The 22422-nt window shown below is 39.1% G+C and overlaps 1 protein-coding gene across 2 annotated transcripts; it reads left to right on the top strand.

The window, feature by feature from the left end:
• Positions 1-6: 6 nt before the first annotated feature.
• DPH5 (diphthamide biosynthesis 5) lies at positions 7-21625 on the top strand. 2 transcript variants are annotated; one of them, XM_074832637.1, is made up of 8 exons: positions 7-62; positions 240-421; positions 3493-3617; positions 6946-7054; positions 17073-17193; positions 19266-19305; positions 20383-20486; positions 21380-21625. In XM_074832637.1, the coding sequence occupies exons 2-8, from the start codon at positions 287-289 to the stop codon at positions 21601-21603; spliced, it is 858 nt and encodes a 285-aa protein (XP_074688738.1). In that variant the 5' UTR covers positions 7-62; positions 240-286; the 3' UTR covers positions 21604-21625. The 2 variants fall into 2 exon arrangements, with proteins under 2 accessions (XP_074688738.1, XP_074688739.1); XM_074832638.1 differs by lacking the exon at positions 7-62 and adding an exon at positions 69-86.
• Positions 21626-22422: the final 797 nt, after the last annotated feature.

Here is a 22422-nt window from a genome sequence, read left to right as displayed (position 1 = left end):
TGCGGCCGCCGGTGCCGCAAAGCGCGGAAGGGACGTGGACGAGGGTGGCGCGCGGGAGGCAGGTGGGAGCCGGGAACCCTCGGCGGGTGGGCGCGCGCGCCGCGGGGGTGTGAGGGGGGCGGAGGCGTGAAGAGGCGGGTGACAGGAGCGGGGAGACGCGAGGCGAGGTCTCGGGGGGTGGCGGTGGTCGCTGGCGTGGTGGGTCGCTCCGGCTGATCGCCCTTTCCCTCCCGTGGTAGGTGGCGGCGGTGGCCCTGGGCCGGGCGGTTGTAAGGCCTCCCCAGGCATGCTGTATCTGGTCGGGCTGGGCCTGGGAGATGCCAAGGACATCACGGTGAAGGGGCTGGAGGCGGTGAGGAGGTGCCGCAGGGTGTACCTGGAGGCCTACACGTCCGTCCTCACGGTGGGCAAGGAAGCGCTGGTAGGTCTGGCCGCTGCTGTCAGGCAGAGCTCGAACACCTCGGACCCAGGAGTGAGGAGGGTGTGGGGCTGGAGCTCAGTAGCGTCAGCAGCAGAAACAAATGGTGCGTGGTCTTGGAAAAAGTAGTACGTGAGCTTCACATACTACATGGTATAGGATAAATCATTTCACTACCTTGTGAGAAGACACTAGTTTTCATCTCAAATAATGTATGGAGACCCTGAAATATTGAAGAATGGTTAGAAAAGTGTCTGCGTTGTTTAAAAACAAAAAAATCAAAAGACATACCAGAAAAATACATGTTCTGGAGCCTTGAACCTCTAAATCAGCCTGAGGTATTATGGTGTGCCTGCTGGTAATAATAACTTGATTGTCTCACAGTTCCATGTTCCCTTGTGGGCCAAGCTGTCTCTCCATCTTGAGATTTCCAGAACATACACAGTTCAGTCAGGGATGGGCTGTTCAGCAACACAGAGATAAGCTTTTTTTTTTTAGTAAACACACCTTATGGAAGAAGACAGTAGTAAAAATGTACAAATTACAACTCCGATGGGTTCACTGGTCATAGGAAGATAAAGTTTAATGTTTAAATAATACTAAAAAAAGAGCTTACCTACCCACAGAACAGGGATCTTACTTCCGACTAAGCTGTGTAGTGCTACACAGAGATGCTGTCTGGGTCTTGGATGCTGGATAGCAATAGTGTACTTGTATGCATACTTGTATGTACATTACAGCACGTGAGACTTCTGGCTTGTAGTCAGCAGTATGTGGTTTCCAGATACAAGCTAGGCCATCATCATTTGGGGCCATCTCTGGTATATCTGCTGTATTTTGAAATGAAGATATACTCCATGTTTTTCTGTTTTTTTGAGTTGAAACAACAAAACATTGAATAATAGAGAAATGCTGAATATTTTTGGTGTGGTTAATTTTGGGGGTTTGTTTTGGTTTTTTATTGGTTTAAGTTTTTTGGAAACCTTGAAGTCCCAAAGATGAGGTAATTGGAAAAAGCAATCAATAAAAACAAAGTAAAAGATGTTGTGTTACCTGAAACTGCCTAAGAGGAAATATAGGAATTAATCACCAAGTGTTGATAATACAGCCCAGTTTACAGACAAGTGACAGTGCTGAATGGATTATTTAGTAATTTGAAGGTCAGTGTCTTCTGAGCAACATGAAAAGTTATGGGAAACTCTCGAGATAAAGAACAGATTCTTTCCTGCAGGGATTTTCTAGAAATCCTCCTGTGCTGATGCTTTTAAAATCAGATCTCAAAATTCAAATGACATGACTTGCTTAGTTTATCTTGTTGACCTAAAACATATACTAAAAGCTATTTGATGCTGACCATCTAAATCAGCCCTCAGTTTGGTGAAAGGCCCAGGGTTTGGATCCAGTGACCTCCCAGTGAGTCTACATTTTAGTTTTTGTCAGGAGAGTGCTTTTTATATATTCTCTAACTAGTGTGCTTTGATCTGCATTGTGGAGCAGTCTCAAAGCATGCAAATGGATTCCTTTAGATGAAAACAAACTGCAAGGTGTGCCTTTGGGAATGCACCTAATATGTTCTATAGTGTGCATTCGCTTACAGTACTGCACTAAAGTTAGTCTGGTCCAATGGTAAACCGACCAAAATGTATGTAGCGTTGTTACTGTGTTCTTAGTACCAAGTGCTTTGCTTTACAGATCAGCTCCTGTTGTGCTGTACTGCTTGCTAATGTGCATCTAGGGTAAGATACCTAATAAAAACAAATGGGGTGTCAAAATTTGTGGTAGCTTGTTTAGTATAGACCTCAGCAGTACTCCAGGGTGGCTGTCAACCGTTCTGAAACACAGATACAAGATTTGCTAATACATTTATCTGGTCCCCTTTCTATTGAATCTGTACAGGTTTCAGTCTGTTTCACAAGGAAAACAATATTCTCATTTTACAGAGATAGAGGAGCTTACCAAAAATGGTGAGGAAGTCATCTTTAGAAAAGGGAAGCAAACCCAGTAACAGAGGTCCCATATATTGTACTCTGGCTATGGGATGGATTTTTTTAGGGAAGCACTACTCCACTTCTGTACAAGTATGATGGTTCTCTTGTCTATTCACTATTGTTTGTGACAAAGATGAAGCTGTCACTGGAGTCTCAGGAGAAGTCGAAGGAAAATCTTTCTGGATGACAACTGACTTAATAGTTTTATCAATTTGTTAGTATCTGTAATACCACACAAATTTTCTGAATACTATTTAGAACAAAACCACCTTTTTTGGTCTATGCCCTGGAAAAACCTTTATCTAATTGTGTAAAGGGCCTGTGAAATGTATGGTGACACGTGACTTAGAGACAGATATGCTCAGGATGGTCAGACAACATGTTCTAGAACTAACTGAAGTTTTATCACACATGTGAGGTTGATTCTGGAAATAAAGGCATTTAAAAGAGACACAATGATTACTGAGCTGCTGAAGAAAAGTGAAGGACACGATCAAATACGTGTTTACCTGTATACATAGTAAAGTATTTCTTACAGAGAACTGAAGATGAAGAATTAGTATGAAATCATTCCTTAGATGTGGTTAGTTACAATGTACTAAGGAAAAATCTAAAACACTAGGTTGTGGTACAGCTAGTATCGTATTTATATCTGATTTGATGTCAGCATTACAACTAACCTAAACAGTTAGACTTGTGAGAGGGCATGCCTTACAGTAGGATGACCAATTAAATTAACTATACCTAGAGTCCACCCAGGTACCTTCAGTATGCAGGTGCGATTGAGCTATTTTGGAGCTATTTCTGTGTCAATTGACACAGAAGGCATAAAAAACAAAGGCAGTATCAGAATAATGTGCTTGACTAATTTTTGTCAACTCGAGAGCTGCTTTTTGGGAAGCTCAGGTATTCTTGCAAGGGGAGGCGGAGTTCTCTAAGACATGGGTCTGACTGCTGGGGAGAATAATAAAGTTGGCCTTTCCAGTGTCTGTGTCTGTGCTCCTGAGTGAGCACCCAGAGAGATACAAAAACACTCCTAAGTAAAATAAGACTATTTTGGTGTTTCTTATTAATTTCAATTTCTAGGAGGAGTTTTATGGAAAAGAATTGATTTTGGCTGACCGAGAAACGGTGGAACAAGAGGCAGATAGCATTTTAAAAGAAGCTGATGTTTGTGATGTCGCATTTCTTGTAGTTGGTGATCCTTTTGGGTAAGACAGAGCAACATTTTAATTATTGCTGTAGCTTGATCACTCTTTTTTCAATAGGAAGGAGCTGTGCTCCATAACTGTAATTCTTTATGAAGAAGCTGATTTTCAGACCAGTAGCACTATTTATGTCTTTGTGTATTTTTTATTGCATTAAAAATATACATGCAATTATATACACTTCGTCTTGCTTAGGAGTTTCTTTGCCTAGATATCCCTTATAGATAGGAATGTGGACCCTCCAGGATGTATAAATCTTTCCTTCGGTAGTCACTTATCATTTAATTCTCCATGTTAGCCTTTATAGAGAATATTTTGTTCCAGGTTTTATCTGCTAACAGAAGAAATTCTAGAATATCACATAAATAAGAAATGTGCTATGTTTTGAGAGAGTATTCTTTTAGTTGCTATTTGTACTTATAAACTGCAACTTTTGTGCTCAATTTTTTTAGAACGAACACTGAATACTGATTATTGGCTGTACAGTGCTTCTGCTTTGATATGTGCTAGTTTTTAAAATCACTCAGTTCATTAGAAATGTCTTCTTATTTTGGTTTATTAAGCCTTTTGTTTCCACTTTTTATTCTTGCTGAAAAGTATAGTCTTTTTCTATCACCAGAAGGATCTCCTTCTGTCTTTTCAGTCAGGCATCATCAATCTGTAATGTCAAGCCATACAGAAGAGCTTTTAGTCTCCAGCTGGTGATTCAAGATTTATACCACAGTGTTAAGGGGCACAAGAAAAATCAAATCACTGAGCACCCTATTTGTGAGTGGAGAAATAGAGAGAGTTTATGAAAAAGAGGAGCAGTGTGCACATCTGTCAAAAGCGGATAATTTATGTAAATACAGGTTGAAGGGAATTGGCAAGAGAATACTATATTAGACTAGTACTTACGGGCAGATGATGCTCTATTTCAGAAATATTAATTATACTTTCACTGCATGTGAACATTAAAATTAGGAGTCATGTAGAGTGTAGAGCCACATTACCTGTACCCTTGTGCTCTGATCCAGTGACTGATAAAAGTACACAAGATGAAAAAAACCCAATTTACATGTATTGAAATGTAATTGCTACTTGTAAGCAGTATCTTGATCTGCCTCAGTTATCATTAGTTTCAGCGTCAAAATACTTCAATCCGGAATAACATACTACATCATTGTAGAAAACTATCCTTTCTTTGAATGAGTTACTTCTCTCTAAATTTTTATGTTCTTAGCTCTTAATATTGCAGCAAGAACTGCTCCTATGCCCACACGGAGCCCTAAGGATTTAGGAGTTCATGAGGTTACTAAGAAAGAGTACTGAATGTTTTTGTCCCAAGAGAAGCTGTGTGGGAGTAGGATAGAAACCATGTGACTGCAGCAGATTGCAGAGTTTCAAGTATATTTGCAGGGAAGAAGAGTACTCGGCAGCTGTAGGAAATCTCAGGTGTTGGTGGTTAATGGTTAAAGTGGTAAAACTAGCTCTGCCCCTGTCATTGTCACTGTTGTTCACTGCAAGTTTTTATCTGCCTATGTGGTAACAGCTATGGATGTGCTAGCAAGAACCTGACAATTTTAGTAGTATACTGGAAAGCCCACCTTCATCTAACCTGGTGCTAACATTCATATTACATCCCATAAAACTTAAAATCTGTATCAGTGAGAGAAAATACTAGTATAGTTCTGGGTACAGAGGGCTGACTATGAAGCCTTTGCTGGTGTTAGCTGAGTGCTCATGAGGACACTTCTGCTTTTAGCTACAGTCATTATGGACAGATCTATTGGGAGAAAATACTGGCTGGAGCAAATTTCAGTGAATAAAGCCAGCTGATCCCTTGGTCAGTATTAGCATAACCTCAAAATCCTCCAGTGCTCCTTGTCCTATGTATGTGAAGGGAATAATACATGGCCATAAAACTAGTTCCCTCTTAGAGCAGGCATACTTAAATCACCTTTGCTTATGGAAGTCAGTGCATAGTTTGTTTACTAACCAAAGTGTTGTTTTAGATCACTTTACTCCATTCTTCTAGGTCTGGGAGTTTTTGTATCAGGGTGTCCGATTTCCCAAATTCAGATTCCTCTATTTTTTTTTCCCTCCAGTGAAATTTCTTTTTTAAATGATTGATTAAATGATTGATCTTTACAAGTCTTGCTAGCTGCTGCCACATTGGTTTTCTGGTCTGAAGCACCTGATGTGCCCATTGGTGCTAGTGAGACATGCAGTGTCAAAATTATCAGACTAAAAATCAGAGGAATTCTGTTAGGGTAACTGAACCAGGCCAGGGTGAAAGCAGTCTTACAATTTAATTATTCTTACTGGCATATGCAATTTCTTTCTTTGCTTCCTTCTCTGGAATGGTCACACAGAAATGTGTGCTACATCTTGGGAATGAGATGGCTAAGGCCATGGTTCAGGTTAGATAGATTTAGGCAAGGCTTAGGGGTGTTTTCATATTTCACATGGAAAATGGAGTGCCTAACATGTATGTAAGCATACATGCAAGCAAGATACATATGTAAACATTGTTGCAGTTCAAACATTTGCTGGGTCTATAAATATACTTACCATTTTAGAAAGACTCTAATCCCAGTTTTGTTAACTATGAGCCTAGTAATTCTTGCACCAGTCACTGCAAGGTGTTTATGGAGCATTAAACCTGGAGCCAAATTTGGCTCAGTTCTAAGCTTAACTAGAAGTTTCTTAATTATTTCAGAATAAACTTGATCACTCAAACTTAGGCATTGTTAATGCAAGTAATTTGGCTTAAATGTTATACAAGTTTATTTAGTCTAAGGATGTTTTTTCCCACGCAGAAGTACTGCATACAGTTTACCTCTGTCTGTTCAAAGTTCTTGTTTGAGTGTGTTGCTTTCCTGGCATGCACTGGTGCAGATGGGAGAAGGCCTGGCTGTGCAGCAAGTAAGGAAATATTGGAATTTTGTTGAAGTCTATGCCAAATAGCATTGACCTTTACAGTTCAACAGATGTCCAACAGACACCTGCAGAAGACAAAGGATAAATGGAACTTTCCTTTTCAAGTACTTGCCAAAGCTACTTTAAAAAGTAACAATTGTGTTGGTGCTTTAATGATGCCAGAAGGCTGCAAAGAACCGTAGCATACTGAGGGTGCCTGTATTTTCATCTGGGGAAGATGACATATGGAAGCCTTATTGGAGTTTTTACTTTCCCATAACAATTAGTCAAGTTATTGTTGCCCTTTTGGTGCCTCTGCATTGCCCTAGTTGTAAAGGGTTTAATTTTACATTCAAAACAAACTATAATGCTAGCAACACTTGGTCACTTTATCTTTTCGATCTTTAATTCCTTCCTTTTCTTAACACAGGGCCACGACGCACAGTGATTTAGTACTACGTGCAGTAAAATTGGGGATTCCATACGAGGTCATTCATAATGCTTCAATAATGAATGCAGTGGGCTGCTGTGGTTTACAGGTAACATTTTTGTATATATGCTATTCCACAGCTGCTAAACTTGGAGTTGGTAAGCTCTTCTGCTGTAGATGTGCATGTTGCAATCTGAAGTTGGAAGATCTGTAGCAACTGTATGCTTCTGTTGTCAGAATTTTTTAACTTCCTTTTCAGAGTGCTACGTATCAGTGAAAGTCCCTTTTGATGAGTGCATGTGCAAACGAATAGTAATACTTCTATTCTTCTCTGATCTCTAACTTCCCTCTGCCCCAGGAGACTTTGATGTTTAAGTTATTTCACAGATAAAGGTTTGCTCATGTTGGCTTCCTTCTATTACTGATGGTCACCTGATAAGTTTATTTTAAATTAGATTGTTAGCCTGTTGAGAAATATGCTGGTCTTGTCATAAAAGGAGTACATGCACAAGCCTGCCTATATGCCCAACTCAGATCCTAACTAATTCCAAAATCTCGTATATGATGCATTCTTTCTCTCCGAGGTTGACCTGTCTTCTCTTTCTGCCCATCTGCCAAGAGAGGAGGGATTTGCCTAGCCAAGGACTAGAAGAGCAAATGACAGTTTTTGTGCTTCTTGAATGGCTAAAGTAGAAAAGTTCTAGTGTCTCCCAAGAAAATACTTTGCTATTTCCTTTTACACACTCAATTATTACTTTTATTACATATATTTGTTACCATTACTACTTTTCCTGCATGAAAAATGTTACGGCAGTGTATGTGTCATAACTAATCAATACAAATTAGTTGAAGCTTCCCCCTCTTGTTTTCATTCATTACTTTAACATAGAACCTGCCCTTTCAAGGTTCAGAATGGTTCCCTGTGTATGGGAACCCCTAAACCATACTCCCCCACTTTACCAAAAGCAAGCACAGGAATGTAAGTGTACTACAGACAAGAGTTGAGGGTTTGAACAATAAGTTTTCATCACTGAAGGAGGAAGCATTCCTTCCTAGCTTAACATAAAAGAACACCATTTTTAAAAATTTCGACAAACAACTGACACCTTCAAATTTACACTGACAAACTCCAACAGTTTTATTTCAATGCTGCCCAGCAGGAGAAAATCTGTTGCATTAAGTTGGGTATTATCTCTGCCTTTGATCACATCTGAATGGTTTAGAAATGCCAGAGACCTGTCTGATCTGGCAGTTCAGCAACACTGCATAGACACCTGTTCTGAGGTCTGAATGCTAATGCTAAGGGGAATGCAGCACAGGATTCGCAGTCTTTACAATTCTTCCCGTGAGCACTTTCTTGGCGATACCTGCCTATTGCTGCAAGGCTTGGGCAAAATTATCTCTTAGGAAGGAAATAGGCTCCTTGGTGTCTAAAATCTACATGCACAGCAGACAGATGGCAGCTGTCGCATGACTGCACTTACTGGGGCGGGTAACACAAGAGTTGAGGCTGGGGCTCACCCTTTCCCCTTTTGGCTTCATGGTGCTACAGTTAGCTTCTGCTGTCAAGCTGTTGACAAGTAGCTTTTACTACCTGCTATCTTTTTAGTGTTCTTTTACATTCAATAGGAAGGAAGATGCAAGGCTCATATTCCCAAAGAGACTAAGTTTTCTGGAAGTTTGCTTCCCCCACAACTCCAGCTAGGCATAGGAAGGAGGAGTGTAGACCTTCTGGGTTAATTGAAAAAAAGCAGAAAACTAACTGGAAATATATTGCAAACAGTCCACAGGGCTTTTCACTTATGCAGAGTTTTAGAGATTAGTTTACTATTTCCTTATTCCATGCTGAAGGGAACAGACCATGAAGGAAATGTGATGTTATTCACTCTGGCGTTAGTCCCCTTTTCCATTCTGGTTTGGGAGGGGCTGCCTTCTCATAAGTCAACATTCCTGTTGTTGTATAAAGCATTTTAGGAAATAGTGATCATATTGTGTTACCGGACACACTATAACCAGCTGTATGTTTAACTCTTCATTGCTTCTTACAGGCATAAACAGCAAGTGAGGGGTATCTTACAAAAAGCAGCCTGTGAATTAATTAGAGTTGTGCTGGAAGTTTATAATTTCTTTCTACAGTCTTTATGTTGGTGGCTGTCTCCTGCCATCAATTTAGTTTTGGAGTTACTATGTTTCAAATTGCAAAGTTGCTGTCAAGTATAGGAGGGATTCCTCTTTTGCTTCACCACAGAAAAGGCTTGGCTTTTTTTCTTGTTTTAATCTGATTGTGATACAAAACCTCTTTCTTTCTTACTAGAGAAAAACAGGAAACACCTTTATACACTGTTCTGAAAGCCATGTGCGTAGTGAGCTGTAACTGCTGATTAGACCCTCAGTAAAACACAGCTACAGCCCAGCCTGTTCACAAAAGAACATGTCTCTTGTCATCAGAGCAATGTTTCTGTGCAGCCAACAACGTTCTGGTAGTTGCGCAGTTTTCCTGTACAGTAGCAAGTTACTGAAGTCAGTAGAGCATTAGTGATGTTTTGTTGACTTCAATTCATGGATATATTTCTTGCCAAATTGTTAAGAAGGGTGAATATCTATTTTCAAATACTTTTTATTTATTGTCTTGCCCATTTAACAGAAACAGTGCGGCTGTTTTGAAGGTTGTGCAGGTGAAGATTGTATTTGTACAAAGAACGGGGTTTTTTTCATTTTGAAAATTAAACTTTTAGAGCTTTGAGAAAGTTCTCACAGATTGATATAATGAGCTATAGCTATTGAAAGCAGGGGATAGTGTAACTTAGCAAAGTATTAGTCTGACTGGGCATAAGGCTCTATGACTTGCTGTGGCTCCCTCTTTTACACTGTTCTTGCTGTGCTTCACTGTGTCAGATTTTTTTTTCAAGGCTGAAGAACATCTTTTCCCTCAATAACAAATGAATACAGCTGCGGGGAAGAAGCCAGGAAAAGTGCCTCTGTCTGAGTGCCTCTTAGCACGTTCTTTGCAGGTTCACCTCTCTTGTCTGGAATCTGACATGTAGGTATGTTGGTTACTCTGACTCCTGTTGTAGTGGGGAACAACCACCAGTGAAGAAAGATACGCAGTTTGGTATCTACGCATGCTGCCAGGGGAGTCAGGGAGAGGGGACAGAAGTCCCCAGGGAAAGGCTGAAATTCTCAGAGAGCACTTCTAGCGGGTGGTAACTAGTGAGTTCAGCTTTCCTGAGCAGCAGCTGCACTGTAGTTCTGTAGCTTTGGAAAACTTAGTATTTTAGGTGACCAGCTTACCTCTGTTCTACCACTGCTCAGCTGCCCAGTGAGCATTGACACATCTTGGCTCTGTCCAACAAGGATTCAGCATTGTGAGCTGAGAACAAAAGGAGAGCCCAGCCTGACTTCCATGGCTTTATCTGTACCTACACTCAGTTTTTCAGAATAGGGCTGATTGCTAAGGCTTTTAGTGCTAGAATAAAGAGGCACAAAACTCGGAATCTCTAATTTACACCTCTTTCCTTCCTTCCTAACCTGCATGACGTCTGGGTTAGGTTTGGGAAGGTCACTGGCCAGAGTGGTGCTCTCAGGATAGAATTCTCTCTGAGCCAGTTCTGGTAATGTATCTTGGAGGTAGCAGTACGGATGGTCAAACACATGAGGAAGACTCTGCATCACACTGACCTGTGGTGCATGTGAAGGAATGATGCAACTTGAAATGGCTTGAAATGGCATTACTGTAAAAAAAGAGGATTGAGGACTGAAGTGCAAAGCTGGAGACAAGCCATGGCATGAGACAACAGGCTAAAATGAGCCACTCATTTCTGGGAGAGTGGTGTTGCTAGTTTTGAAAGCATTTACCTTATATTTTGGTGGGGTAGCTAGGAAAAAACATGTCATGGCAAAGACCTGCCTTTCTTTTGAGACATACCCACTTTCCACCTGAATAGCTTCAGAATAAACATCTGCATGTCCCCTTGTTTCTTTCAGTGACTCATCTCGATTTTTTTTTTTTGTTTGCAGTCCAGTTAATTCTTATAAGACAATTACAGTTATAAAATAGTTTTTTTCTTTTCACTACTAGCTGATCACTTAAATGCAAAAGCAGTGCTTACTATGTTATTTTTGAGTCTGTACTGAACAGGTATGTACATTTTCAGTGTCAGGCAGAAAAATATTACTTATCGATAAGGAAGCTGAAGAATGCTACCATTACTCGCTGTGCTCATAGTCAAATAGAAAACCTGTAGTAGCTGCAGGAGCAGAACCTCTGAGTTCCACCCTCTGTGCCCTAATCTTCAAAAATACTCTTTGCCCTAATAGGGGCTCTACGCAAAATGTTTTTTATTCACTGACAGTTAAAACAAACTGCTTTATATCACTGGTTGGTTTTCTCACTTACTAACAGCTTCTGAGCCTTTTAGAAGTTGACATTTGTTTCTCAAACCAATTAAATTGGTTAGTAGTGCTAGTCACACTACTTCATTACTGACAATTGCTGTTCAATTTAGTGCCAGCAAACATGACCCAGAAACATCCATTTAATCAGAATAGATTTTTTTCTGCATTTGGATATCTTAATTTCAGATTAATAACCCAAGTGACCAGGGTGGGAAGGAATCATTGTTTGATATTGCTGGGAAGAGTCTTAGAAAGTTATTAAAGATAAGGTGACATTACCTTGGAGGGAAAATCCTGCCCTGTTCAAGTTTGTTTGGAGTTTCTGAGTCTTTTGATAGCTGAATTTTGTTCTGCTTGTGGAATGGCTATTTCCTAAGTGCTGATACAGGAGGCAGCCAAGAGAAAAATGTGTTCTTTCCTTCAGCTGCTTTTATGTGATTTGTCTTATCTGCCTCCTGAAGACTGCAATCATGTGGAGTGGGCTTCCCTCAGCCAAACATCCTTTTCTTCACAGTTGTTTTCTCTCTGGCATGTACTAAGGGGACTGGAGGTTTTTGGGATAGCTGAGCTGATCTGTCAGCTTGACAAAAAGGAGTCATAGCCCCACGTGTGTGAATGGTAGAAACTTTCAATTTCCTGTGAAGGTTCTCATGAGAGGCATTCAAAGTTGCTAAAGGTCTGTGGTACTAAATAAGATAGTGTAAAGGCCTAGAGCTAGGCTCGTGGTTGTTTCATATGACCAATTATAAGAAAAAATGAAGCTTGACTGCCTCTTGCTGCCTCTTTGTTGATGATTGTCCTACTTCCTAAGCTGTTCCCTGGCAACAGTATATAGTATAAAGAACAGTAGGAGCCCTTTAGTCTGATGTATATGGTCTGGAGGGTTGTTGGCTGGTTACGGAGGATAAGGGGAAAAAGGTTCCTTTTTTTGAGGATGAACGTTGCATAGCATCACGTCAAAACTCTTGTGACAAGGATAAACAAAACATGTCTTAGCTTTTCTGTGTATGTTCATTGGGATTTACCAAGAAGCAAGCTGGGATAAAACAAGGTGCTCTACGGTGTCCAAATAGCCTTAGGAGAAAAAGCCTCTTGGTGTCTGTCAGTGCGATGTGATCAGGCTGTGCAGTACCTCCATTTGCCCTGGGAGAACTATCTGCAGTGTAACCTGTGACCATCTCAACACCGAACAGAGCTGAGTAGCATTTCAGTCCTACAGGGTTTAAAGGCATTGCATGTGTATACAGGTGCCAGGTCTGAAAAATGTAGTAAGACTCCTTTTTAGCTTCTTCCTGACATGTATCCAGTTCTGAAGCCATTTGAAATTTTAGGAAAGGAGATAGGCTCATAAATGAAGAATTGCTTTGTCACCATTGCAGCTGATACAGCAGTAATTCTGGGAAAGATGCTGTAAAAATAAATGTCTGTATTTTGAAATGTTTACTTCTTGGTTTCTCTGCAGCTGTTGCCCTACTGACCTTTAATATTATCTCGCTCTTCTCTCCTGCTTGCTTTAGTACTTTTTAGAGGGGATGGAGGATCTTCCTTTTTTAATTTCCCTATTTAGTCTTAGCTTGTTCCTTCTTTTTATGCCCTATATTTTTGTGGTGATAAGCCACACCAGTATTTTAAGTGAGGACTGTTGATCTGGACAGCTTCAGGTGTCTGGTGTTATTCAGACTGGCCACTAATGAAGTTGCTCAGTAGTTTCATTGAAATTTCACTTGCATGAAGGCTTTCCAAGCTGAGATCATGGTACAGCACTTCTTTGCTCATAGTTTATTCTGGCCTCTCAATTAGCAATCCATTCTGCTTATATAGGCAAGTAAAATAAGAAATGTCATTAACAGAAGGGTTAAAAATACTAACTGCAAACAGGTACCTCAGTACCAGAAGTTGTCAGACGGTTTTTCATATTATGTGTTAAAATAAAATAGGAAGTTATAGCTTTTTCAGAGGTGATGAAAGTGTGAGCTGAAGAACAGCTTTCTGTAGTATTTTGTGAGAGGCAGAAAACTCAAGCAGAGACAGCATTGCCTGGAGGAGAGAGTTCTGGCTTCCTTTCCTGACTTCAGCTATCGCATTGCAAAATTTAAAGTGCACAAAGCTTTGCTTAAGCCAATTACTACTTGGGCGGGGGGAGCGGTATTTCCAAAGACTGAGGTCTTTCAAAATGACCTTTTGAAATTTTTCTGTGAAGTTTTTGAGCATTAGGGAGAAGGTAAGAAAGTTAGTTACCAAGCTGAGAGCATGAAATGTCTGTCCAACCATTTCACTGAGCCCCTTTGAAATACTGGCGCTTTTGTGCCTGAGCAGAATGTAGGCACTCTAACAAATCTGATGATTAGTGCAAGTGTGATGCTTGAGATGTTTTAGCTTGTACAGAACAGATCTTGCCCACTCCTAAACCCCATCTGCTTAATGTAGAGTGCAGCACACAGAAGACTGCTGTGAAACTTCATTTGCTGTTGCCTCTCTTTAAAGCTGTGCCAGCAACTGTACAGCATGATCGTTTCACTGAAAATATACAGAGCTCTTCATTGTCTTATTAAACTTCTCAAAGCATGACATTAATCCCTAGTTGTGTTGTAATCCACCTTGCTTAACAAACACGTCACAGTTTTATTCCAACGACAAGCATGATTTATGGAATTTTGGGGCCCTGTTCAGTCTTTTATGGTTGGTGGCAAGAATCTTTTTTAATTTCAGTGGGTTCTGGCTCTAGTGGACCTGCTGACCTCTGTAACTGCTGAATCCTTAGGATAATAGTGGAATTTTTGGTATTTTCTGCTTTCTCTGCAGCAAGGCTTTTCTTGAAAATCTGAAAACTCATGCTAGATTTCAAGAGGTAGAAATTAGAACACAACACAGGAAACTGTATTAGGAACAAACTGAATCTGCATGAGATACAGGTAGAGAGTTAAAAATGTAAATTCTGATATAGTTATGTGTTGCTTCTTTAATGCAGTCTTGCTCTGGTGGAAGAGCAGTGCCTGTGTTTGCATAAATGTCACGTGTCTGCAGAGATCAAATGCTGGATGAGAAAGAAATATTTGTGTCCGTAGGAGTGCTTGTAAGGTAATTGGTTACAAATAGTCAAGCACAATAGGGGTATCCATTTATTGCTTCAGTTCCACAGCATTCATAGATTGTTGGTGTACCAGAAAGTTTCCTAAATAGTATTTTCCCTCTTTAATTTAAAGTAAAAATATGTATGCATTAATACTAGAGGGATGTAAGTTGCAAAGGCATTTCTAGGAAGTTAATAAAATACGCTCCATTCCATCTTGTTGGTGTAGAAGCTACTTCTGTGCTGTCCAGGTGCTGAGAATACAAGTGTATTTTTTGAGACTTGTAAGTCCAGTTTTCTGTGATAGCAGTACTTCATGAAAACATTCTGAAGTTATTTCTACTGAATCGACAAGACATTTCTGACAAAAAGGTTTTATTCTTTCTTGACGTTCAGACTTCAGTTTTAATGCAAAACCTGGGAAACAAAGGACAGATTCAGTGAATCTGACTGGCAGTGCTTGCACAAAAAGCATAACTTGCTTAACTTCTTGTTGGCAAAGATGATGGAGAATCTTTGTAATGATCAATTGAAAAGAGAAAAATAACAATCAAAACAAGTGCTGTAGGGTATAAAGTTGAATGCCCAACTTGTTTCTAATATGTAGCAGAATGGTTTAAAAGATCTAATTCCCAACAAAATACTTCACAGATGGTAACATTTTGCCCATTTCTGCACATCCTTTTTTTTTTTTTTTTTTTGCCAAAAGGCAAGGTGGAAGTTTCTCTCCAGGTTATCAAAATGCCAAAGAGACTGGAATAAGATTTGAGGTTAATTGAGGCCACTTTCCGTCCTGAAGGAGGGCTGCTGCTCTTTGGAAAATGACTGCAGGAGCTTTCAGGTCACAGATAGTAAGCTAGTTAGTTGGGTTGGTACCAGACAGTTCAGTGGTCATTGATGACTGAAAGTATACTACCCATGGGAGGAAAGGTTAACTTGCTCCCAGATGCTCTAACAGTGAAGGGGAGAAAGAGAAACTCTTTGTTCTAATAGTTTCAGATTTGGTACAAAATGGAAAAAGTTCTAGCAAGCCACATGAAAAATAGGCAAAACGTAGCTTATTTTTTTTCTTTTTCTAGAACACAGCCACTCAGCCTTGAAATAGTTAAAAAGTTACATCAGGAGCAATTCATTTGGTTCAACCTCTATTTAGTTTACAGTAAGAAACTTTAGGTTGTGAAATGTACGCTGTGTGTTCTTGTCCTTGTGCTAGAATGAAATATTTAAAAGAGGAAATGTTTTCAGTAATATTCCAGGAATCTTTGAATAAACACTGTTCCTATCAACAAGAATGGTTAAAATTTGAGCTTTTGGTCCCTTGAAAACAAACATGTTTCTGCCTTGATTCAAATTCTGCTCTGCCAGTGTAAAGGAGTTAAAACCGCAACCACAGTAAAATAAGTATATATAGGGGAATCCCCAGATGGCACGGAGCTGCCGAGCTGCTTCTACATAGGGTCCTCTTCTCTACTAACAGCACACACAGTGCCTCCTATAGTGGGCTTGGAAAAGCAGTTTTTCCTTCCAGGTTTACAGAGAAAGGGGGGAGGTTGGTCTGTATGGCCATTGTTTCTCTGGTGGACTTGAGCAGACAGAATACTGGCAAGCTGTAAAATCCATCTGGGATGGCCCCATTCCAGAGCTGAATTGACCAAAATTGATGCATGGTTCTGCCCTTTTTGAAGTTGGTTACAAAAACTTCCAAGCCAAATGCAGCTTTAGGTTACATACAACTTCAGCTTTTGCATCACTGGAAATGATTGGCAAGACTGTTGCTTCAAATGTCTTCGCCGAGATTAGGGATTTATGGTAATATATAGTGTTAAGATTGAGAATAAAATCAGTGAGTATGTTTGACATAGAATCTGCTAGCAATATTCTTACCGTATGTACATAAAAAATGTTGCACCTCTCTGCTTCATGCACAGATCTGTCCCTGTCTTCAGATCTTCATATCCACCCTCTCTTTAGACTGTAACTTCTTTTGCATGATACAGCTTTCATCTGCAGGGAAGTTTGTTTTAATACAAATACTGCTGTATCAGTAGAATCAGTACATTGTAAGTATTATGGCATTACTAGAAGTTGCCTAGCCTTAACCAAAGTAAAAAATAACAAGTAATAATTTTGGTGCTAATCTTACAAAGTTTTTGCCTTTAAAAGGACTTCACAATTAAGTTACAAAGAATAGAAGGTAGATTGGAAGTCAGTTAATATACATTGGAAAGGTGAATGCAGAGATAGGTAAAAACTTTACAGGTAGTTCATTAGTTGTTCTTTACCATGCTTTAGTGTTTGTAAAGTAAAAGAACAACATCACTTCTCTATTATGAAGAAAAAACAGTCCACTAATTACAAATTTTGTTAAAAAGAAAGGAGGGAATGCAAAGGAATGAACTAAAACTAGTCAAGAGAGAGAGGCTCTCTCGGGCAGCTTTTTTAAAGGGAAGCATTATTTTTAATGCAATGTTTTGTTATGTATCTATGAAAGAGCAAACTCAGGCATCTTAGGAGAGTACTTTCCCTGTGGCATGAGACTTCTTTCTTACCTAGGCTCAGGACTTTTCAGTGTTGCCAATTGTTCATGATTTTTATAGAATTTTATTGCATGCTCTATTTTTTCTTATTCTATATGTGTTACTGCATTTGCTTTGTTTTACAGTTGTACAATTTTGGAGAGACAGTTTCTGTAGTTTTCTGGACAGATACATGGAAGCCAGAGAGCTTTTTTGACAAGATCGAGAAGAACAGGCAGAATGGAATGCACACCCTGTGCTTACTTGGTAAGCAGCAGCTACCTCGGTTCCTTAGCTACCATCTTCCACAGCATCCAGAGACAATAGTGATAGGAATAAGATGAAGGTGATTAAACAGATGTTCTTGGCTAACATGTATCTTTGAAAACATACCAAAAATTGGAATGTTTGTGTATGTGTACTGAAGAGTCAGTTCAGCCATTTTTCATGCCACAGCGGCCAGGAATTTAATTCCTCTTCAGAAAATCCGTAAGAAATGATGCCTTTGTAGAAGTCAAATAGGAACAGGAAGCCTCTATTTGCTCTGAAGATCACTGTGATTTTAGGCTAGCTCTAGCTCAGGATCCAAATCAGATTGCAGTGAATAGCAGCTATCTTTTATTGACTTAATTAGGTTAGAGCTCAACATATTTGACTTTCTGGGGAGCTAAACTGTACATTTAGCCACGTTTCTATTTTGTAAGGTGATAGTCTTTTTCCTAAATTATCGAAGGATGTTTTGTCAGAAGGCGATTGTCACATGAGAAGCTTCAATGCTGTAAAAAAATCCTTGCTGATCATGGAGCTGAAATGGAATACCGCTCCTAGCTGGCCACTGTCCCCAGGCTCTCCCCTGGTGCTGCCTGATCTTTATCCTACCGAACAATCCTCGGCTGAAAGCCACTTTCTGTGTAACTCTACTAGTCTAGGTAACTCCTTAAAGATTATGGAACTGCCTGCAAATAAACTGTAAGGCACTTGCATATTTGTATGTATAGTTCTATACCTTTCTGTATCATCTTTTAGACACAGCTGGGACCTCTCAGTGCTAAATAAATTAATATTTTAGGTAAAAACAAAGTCTGTGGTAACTGGAGGATCCTGAGCAGGAAACAATTTAAATGTGTAAGCACCACTGCACATCAGACTTTCCAATGCCTTGAAAAGTTGGTTTCAAAACTGGCTAAAAATCAGAATTCTAGTAATTTGTTTTAAAGGAGGATGATTTCACAAGTGTTTTAAACAAGGATTATTACAACTATAATATGTTAAAACAAAGAATTCTTTAGATATCTTGTATAATAATTTCTACGATCTCCCTTGTTTAATTTTTTTAATACAGCAGCGAGAGTAAAAATTTTGAAACCAAAAAATTGCATTTTACATCTCATGTTTCAGGGACAGTTGTGGTACCTGTATCTAATTGTAGCTCACAGCTGAAAAATAACAATTTCCAAATTAATTGTCTATGTATTGATTGTTTATCTAACTAGATTAGATTACCAGATAAGGTTAGTGTTGATAAACTTCTGATTTCAAAGTGACTTCACAGACATATAAATGATTTGGTAAACTGTGCACTAAGAATCTTCCAGCTTTGCATTTTAAAGCCCTTTCTTCAGAGTCACTTTGGTTTAGGAGTTCATTCTATAACTTAAGCAATACACTTTTTAAAAAATCAAGATTAAAAATGTATCCAGCTTTCACTATGATAATATTTTGGGGGCATTTGAATACAGATAATGTTCAATTGCCTCTTGGAGAGATTGTGATCAATTAATTTCATAAAATTGCAGATGTGCAGTCTTACCTGACCCTTTCTCTATTTGCCCAAATCATTTTTTTTCCCCATAACAGAAGATTGTTCTAAATTTTGATTGGGACAGGAAGGAAGTGCTAATGAAAGTCAGGTTCCTGCATGGCAGTGATGTAATCACTGTCGATCAGTCATACAGTTTTACCTTTTGTGACCACAATGTACTCGTAATTTAAGAGCAGTCCCAATACCCTGGTGTGCTTAAACATGCTGGCATTTAACTATCCTACGGTAAATATGCCTGCTATTTGTATATTTAGCAGTATTTTTATTCATCTATGTTGCTCTGAAATCTGTGAAACCTGCCCTATTTCTGGGTAAAATCACATGCATAAAATCACAATACTTTGTGATTAACATATGAAACAGTAGAATGTAATCCATATTCTTTTTTTCCTGTAATGGGTAAAATGTTGTTATAAAGTTTATAGAATCTCCTAATTAAATCAAGCTTTACCTACTTAGAAAACTAAGTGGCAAGTTTGTAGGGAACCTGTGTTTTAATATCTCTTTTGTTCCACAGATATTAAAGTGAAGGAGCAGTCTCTGGAGAATCTAATGAAGTGAGTCACCATTTTAAAAATATATAGAAACACACACTGTATTTACAAAGGGGTTTTTTTGTACAAGGAACAAAGGTTCTTTGCCCACAGTCTAACACTGAACTTACCTGCCTTCTCTTGTACTTCTCAGTGGCCATGGTCTTTTGTTTCTTAAAAGCAGCGGAACTTTTTTGTTCATTACAACAGGACCTGGCTTTAGTTACAGTAACTGAATGAAGTTGCAGCAGTGCATAATCTTTTTTTTTTTTTAACTGTTTCTGTGAGAAGCATTAAGTCAGAATGGGGTAAGCTTTCTGCTTGGCAAATGAAGTGCTATTTTACTACTGTTCTGTCCCATCCTGAAATAGATTAATAGCTGAAATGGCATTCTGAATTCAATCTTCCTTACGCTGGCTAGAAACAGTGTGAAGTACTGAATACACGCCATCCTTTTTAAACAGCTAAATAAGCAATATATAGAAAACGCTCTTAATTTCATTTAACTGTATTCAAAAAAGCTCTTGCCACATCTTTGTCATCTCTGCAATCTGTTATGTTTTGACAGTGGGGAATATAACTGGTTACATTATACACATGCTGTAACTCTGCTCTAAATTAACATTTGTGAAGTCTCACAGTATCATTGAGGTTTGTTTTTTCTGGAGCTTCAAAATAAAATCTGATTGAATCCACAGTTGGCAAAGCAAGCAGCATTTCATTTAAGAATATATTTCTAGTCTGTAATCATCTGTCTACAGGGCATTTGAGAGAAAAACCGTAGTTTGCCCTTGAATTTTAAGTCTAATCTTTCAGGAGTAGCTCCAAAACCTGCATATTGCTTGCAGCAGCTGAATTTGCTTTTAGGATTCAAATGATCTGCCAGCTGGAGGCCCTGCTGTTTCACAGGTGGGGGGGAGAGCACAAGAAACTTCTGTCTTCCTTAAAAATTCCACTCTTGTCTGAAAGGCCCAGCCTGAGACCCTGGGCCTGTTTAAGTTCAATTTGCTGGTCTAGAGGTTTCTTGAAATAAACAGTAAGAACGCTAGGGATAATGAAATGCATTATATGTGAAATTTGTCTACTTTTCTTTCCCTGCAGAGGAAGAAAGATTTATGAGCCACCACGCTACATGAGTGTGAATCAGGCTGCAGAACAGCTTCTTGCCATTATTCAAAACAGGAGGCTCCAAGGAGAAGAACCAGGTATTATTACTGCAATGTTTCTATCTGCTACTACCCCTTTCAAGTCACACTTACTGATGAGCCTCTGAACTCCCTTCCTCTTAATCTTGGTGTTCTCTTGCTCTGCAGTGCAATTGGGCTGCCTTAAATCCTAGTCACGAGACAGACTTGGCAGAGCTTGAACATAGTGTAGTTCAGTGAGCACAGATGAACGAGCACTAGTGGCTCCTGGAGGTTTAATCAAAGCCTCAGTTTGGTAACCCTGCACTGTTTCTATCCATCTTTAACTGTGAGCTCTTTGATCCATTAGAGGTGCAGGAGGTAGAAGGACTCTGAGCACTTTCAATCAGTCAAGCTTCAAGTATCTCTGCTACTTTTAATTTAGACTGGTCACACTCTGCTCTACATGAATACCAGCATGAATTTAGGGTAACCCAGCAATGCAGAACTGTGATTTTGACCTTGATTTCTTAACACTGGTCAAAAGCAAACTGTGAAAGATGTTTATTGAGACCAAGGGTGAAATCACAGCAGCTATAAAGATGACGCAGTTGTGTCACAGAAAAATTCTAATAGAAATTCATCTAGCTATATTCCTACTTTTAAAAGTTAATTCCTTAAATACTATTAAAAGCCTTTTATTTTATCCTTTATATAGAATGAATCAGAAGCAGCAGTTTCCTCAAAGTGAATACAATTCCTGAATGAATTTCATATTCTACTTCTGCTGCCTTCCCATTCTTGCTTATAAACATCCCTAAGATACAGCTTTATTTTCTTTAAACAACAAGCTTCTCTCCAGGTTGCTCCAATGACCTACTAATTGGAGGTTTAAGAAAGCAGTGTTAAGCATTTTGAGTACTTTTTTCTCTATGATAGTCAACAAATTAAGCATTTAATCTTCTTTCTTACAGAAATTACTGAAAACACAATTTGTGTTGGCCTTGCACGTGTGGGTGCTCCAGATCAGAAGATTGCTTCAGGCACACTCTATCAGATGTCCACAGTGGAATTAGGGGGTCCACTACATTCTTTGATTGTTACTGGCACTATGCATCCTCTGGAATTAGAAATGCTTAAGCTTTTTTCTGTAGATAGTTCCAGTTTTGAAAATAATGCATTTCAAAGGACAACTTAAATAAAAGAGGCATTTAAATTTTTATTCCATCTTTAATTTCACAACAGCAAAAAGTTATTCCTGTGAATATTTAGAGCTTGCTTAAGTGCAGTTAGATTGTATATTGCTTCAAAAGACAACACTGTAGGAACACAGACCTGCTTTTACCTGAGGCTACAAACTGCCAAGCTGCACCTGCTGGTATCAGTTTCTAACATGTAGACACCTCCAGAAGCCTTTAAACCTTAAAAACCCTATGTCTGATTCAGTTCATCAACACCTACATCAGTCTCCGGTTGATGACGAGGGTAAGAAGCACAAGTAGAGAACTGAGGAAGCGTACCAGATGTCTGTCTGGCAGCACATTAACCAAGCCTACTGCACGCATTGCTGTAAGTGCATTGGAGATGTTAAGTTTTGGTTTTCAACTTTCCAGAAACTTAGTAGTTCTCTCACCAGTAGAAACCACTAGTGTGCAAAACCTGTTGGGTCTGGATCCATCTTTACACTTGGGAGAGTGAATACAGACGGGTGAGAATGTTCTTTATGTCTAAACCAAGAAAAACAAGAACTCGCCCTGTTAATGCCAGCATTTATAAAGTGCTGGACTCAAACTGCAGCAACCACAATTAACCTCAAGCCAATTCTCAGAAAACAGACTGCAAGAATTCTCTTTTAAAAAATCATCTAATGGATGATGGTGGTTGCTATTTCAACTAGTCTTCACAGTATGTATGAGAACAAAACAGACCTGTATGCATATTTTTTTAAACTGAAAATTTATTGGAAATAAATTTGATCCCATATTTTTCAGCAATATAGGATATTTAACATTTTATA

This window comes from Strix aluco, chromosome 8, assembly GCF_031877795.1.
Source record: "Strix aluco isolate bStrAlu1 chromosome 8, bStrAlu1.hap1, whole genome shotgun sequence".
NCBI lineage: Eukaryota > Metazoa > Chordata > Aves > Strigiformes > Strigidae > Strix > Strix aluco.
Note: the sequence above shows the minus strand (reverse complement) of the source record. Positions and strands in the feature narration are given on the sequence as shown.

Bases quoted from the DNA above. Each gene is read 5' to 3' on its own strand.
- DPH5 (XM_074832637.1), top strand. From the start codon at position 287: ATGCTGTATCTGGTCGGGCTGGGCCTGGGAGATGCCAAGGACATCACG. The intron at 19,306-20,382 runs GTGAGTCACCAT...CTTTCCCTGCAG, and splicing joins TCTCTGGAGAATCTAATGAA to AGGAAGAAAGATTTATGAGC. The intron at 20,487-21,379 runs GTATTATTACTG...TCTTTCTTACAG, and splicing joins GCTCCAAGGAGAAGAACCAG to AAATTACTGAAAACACAATT.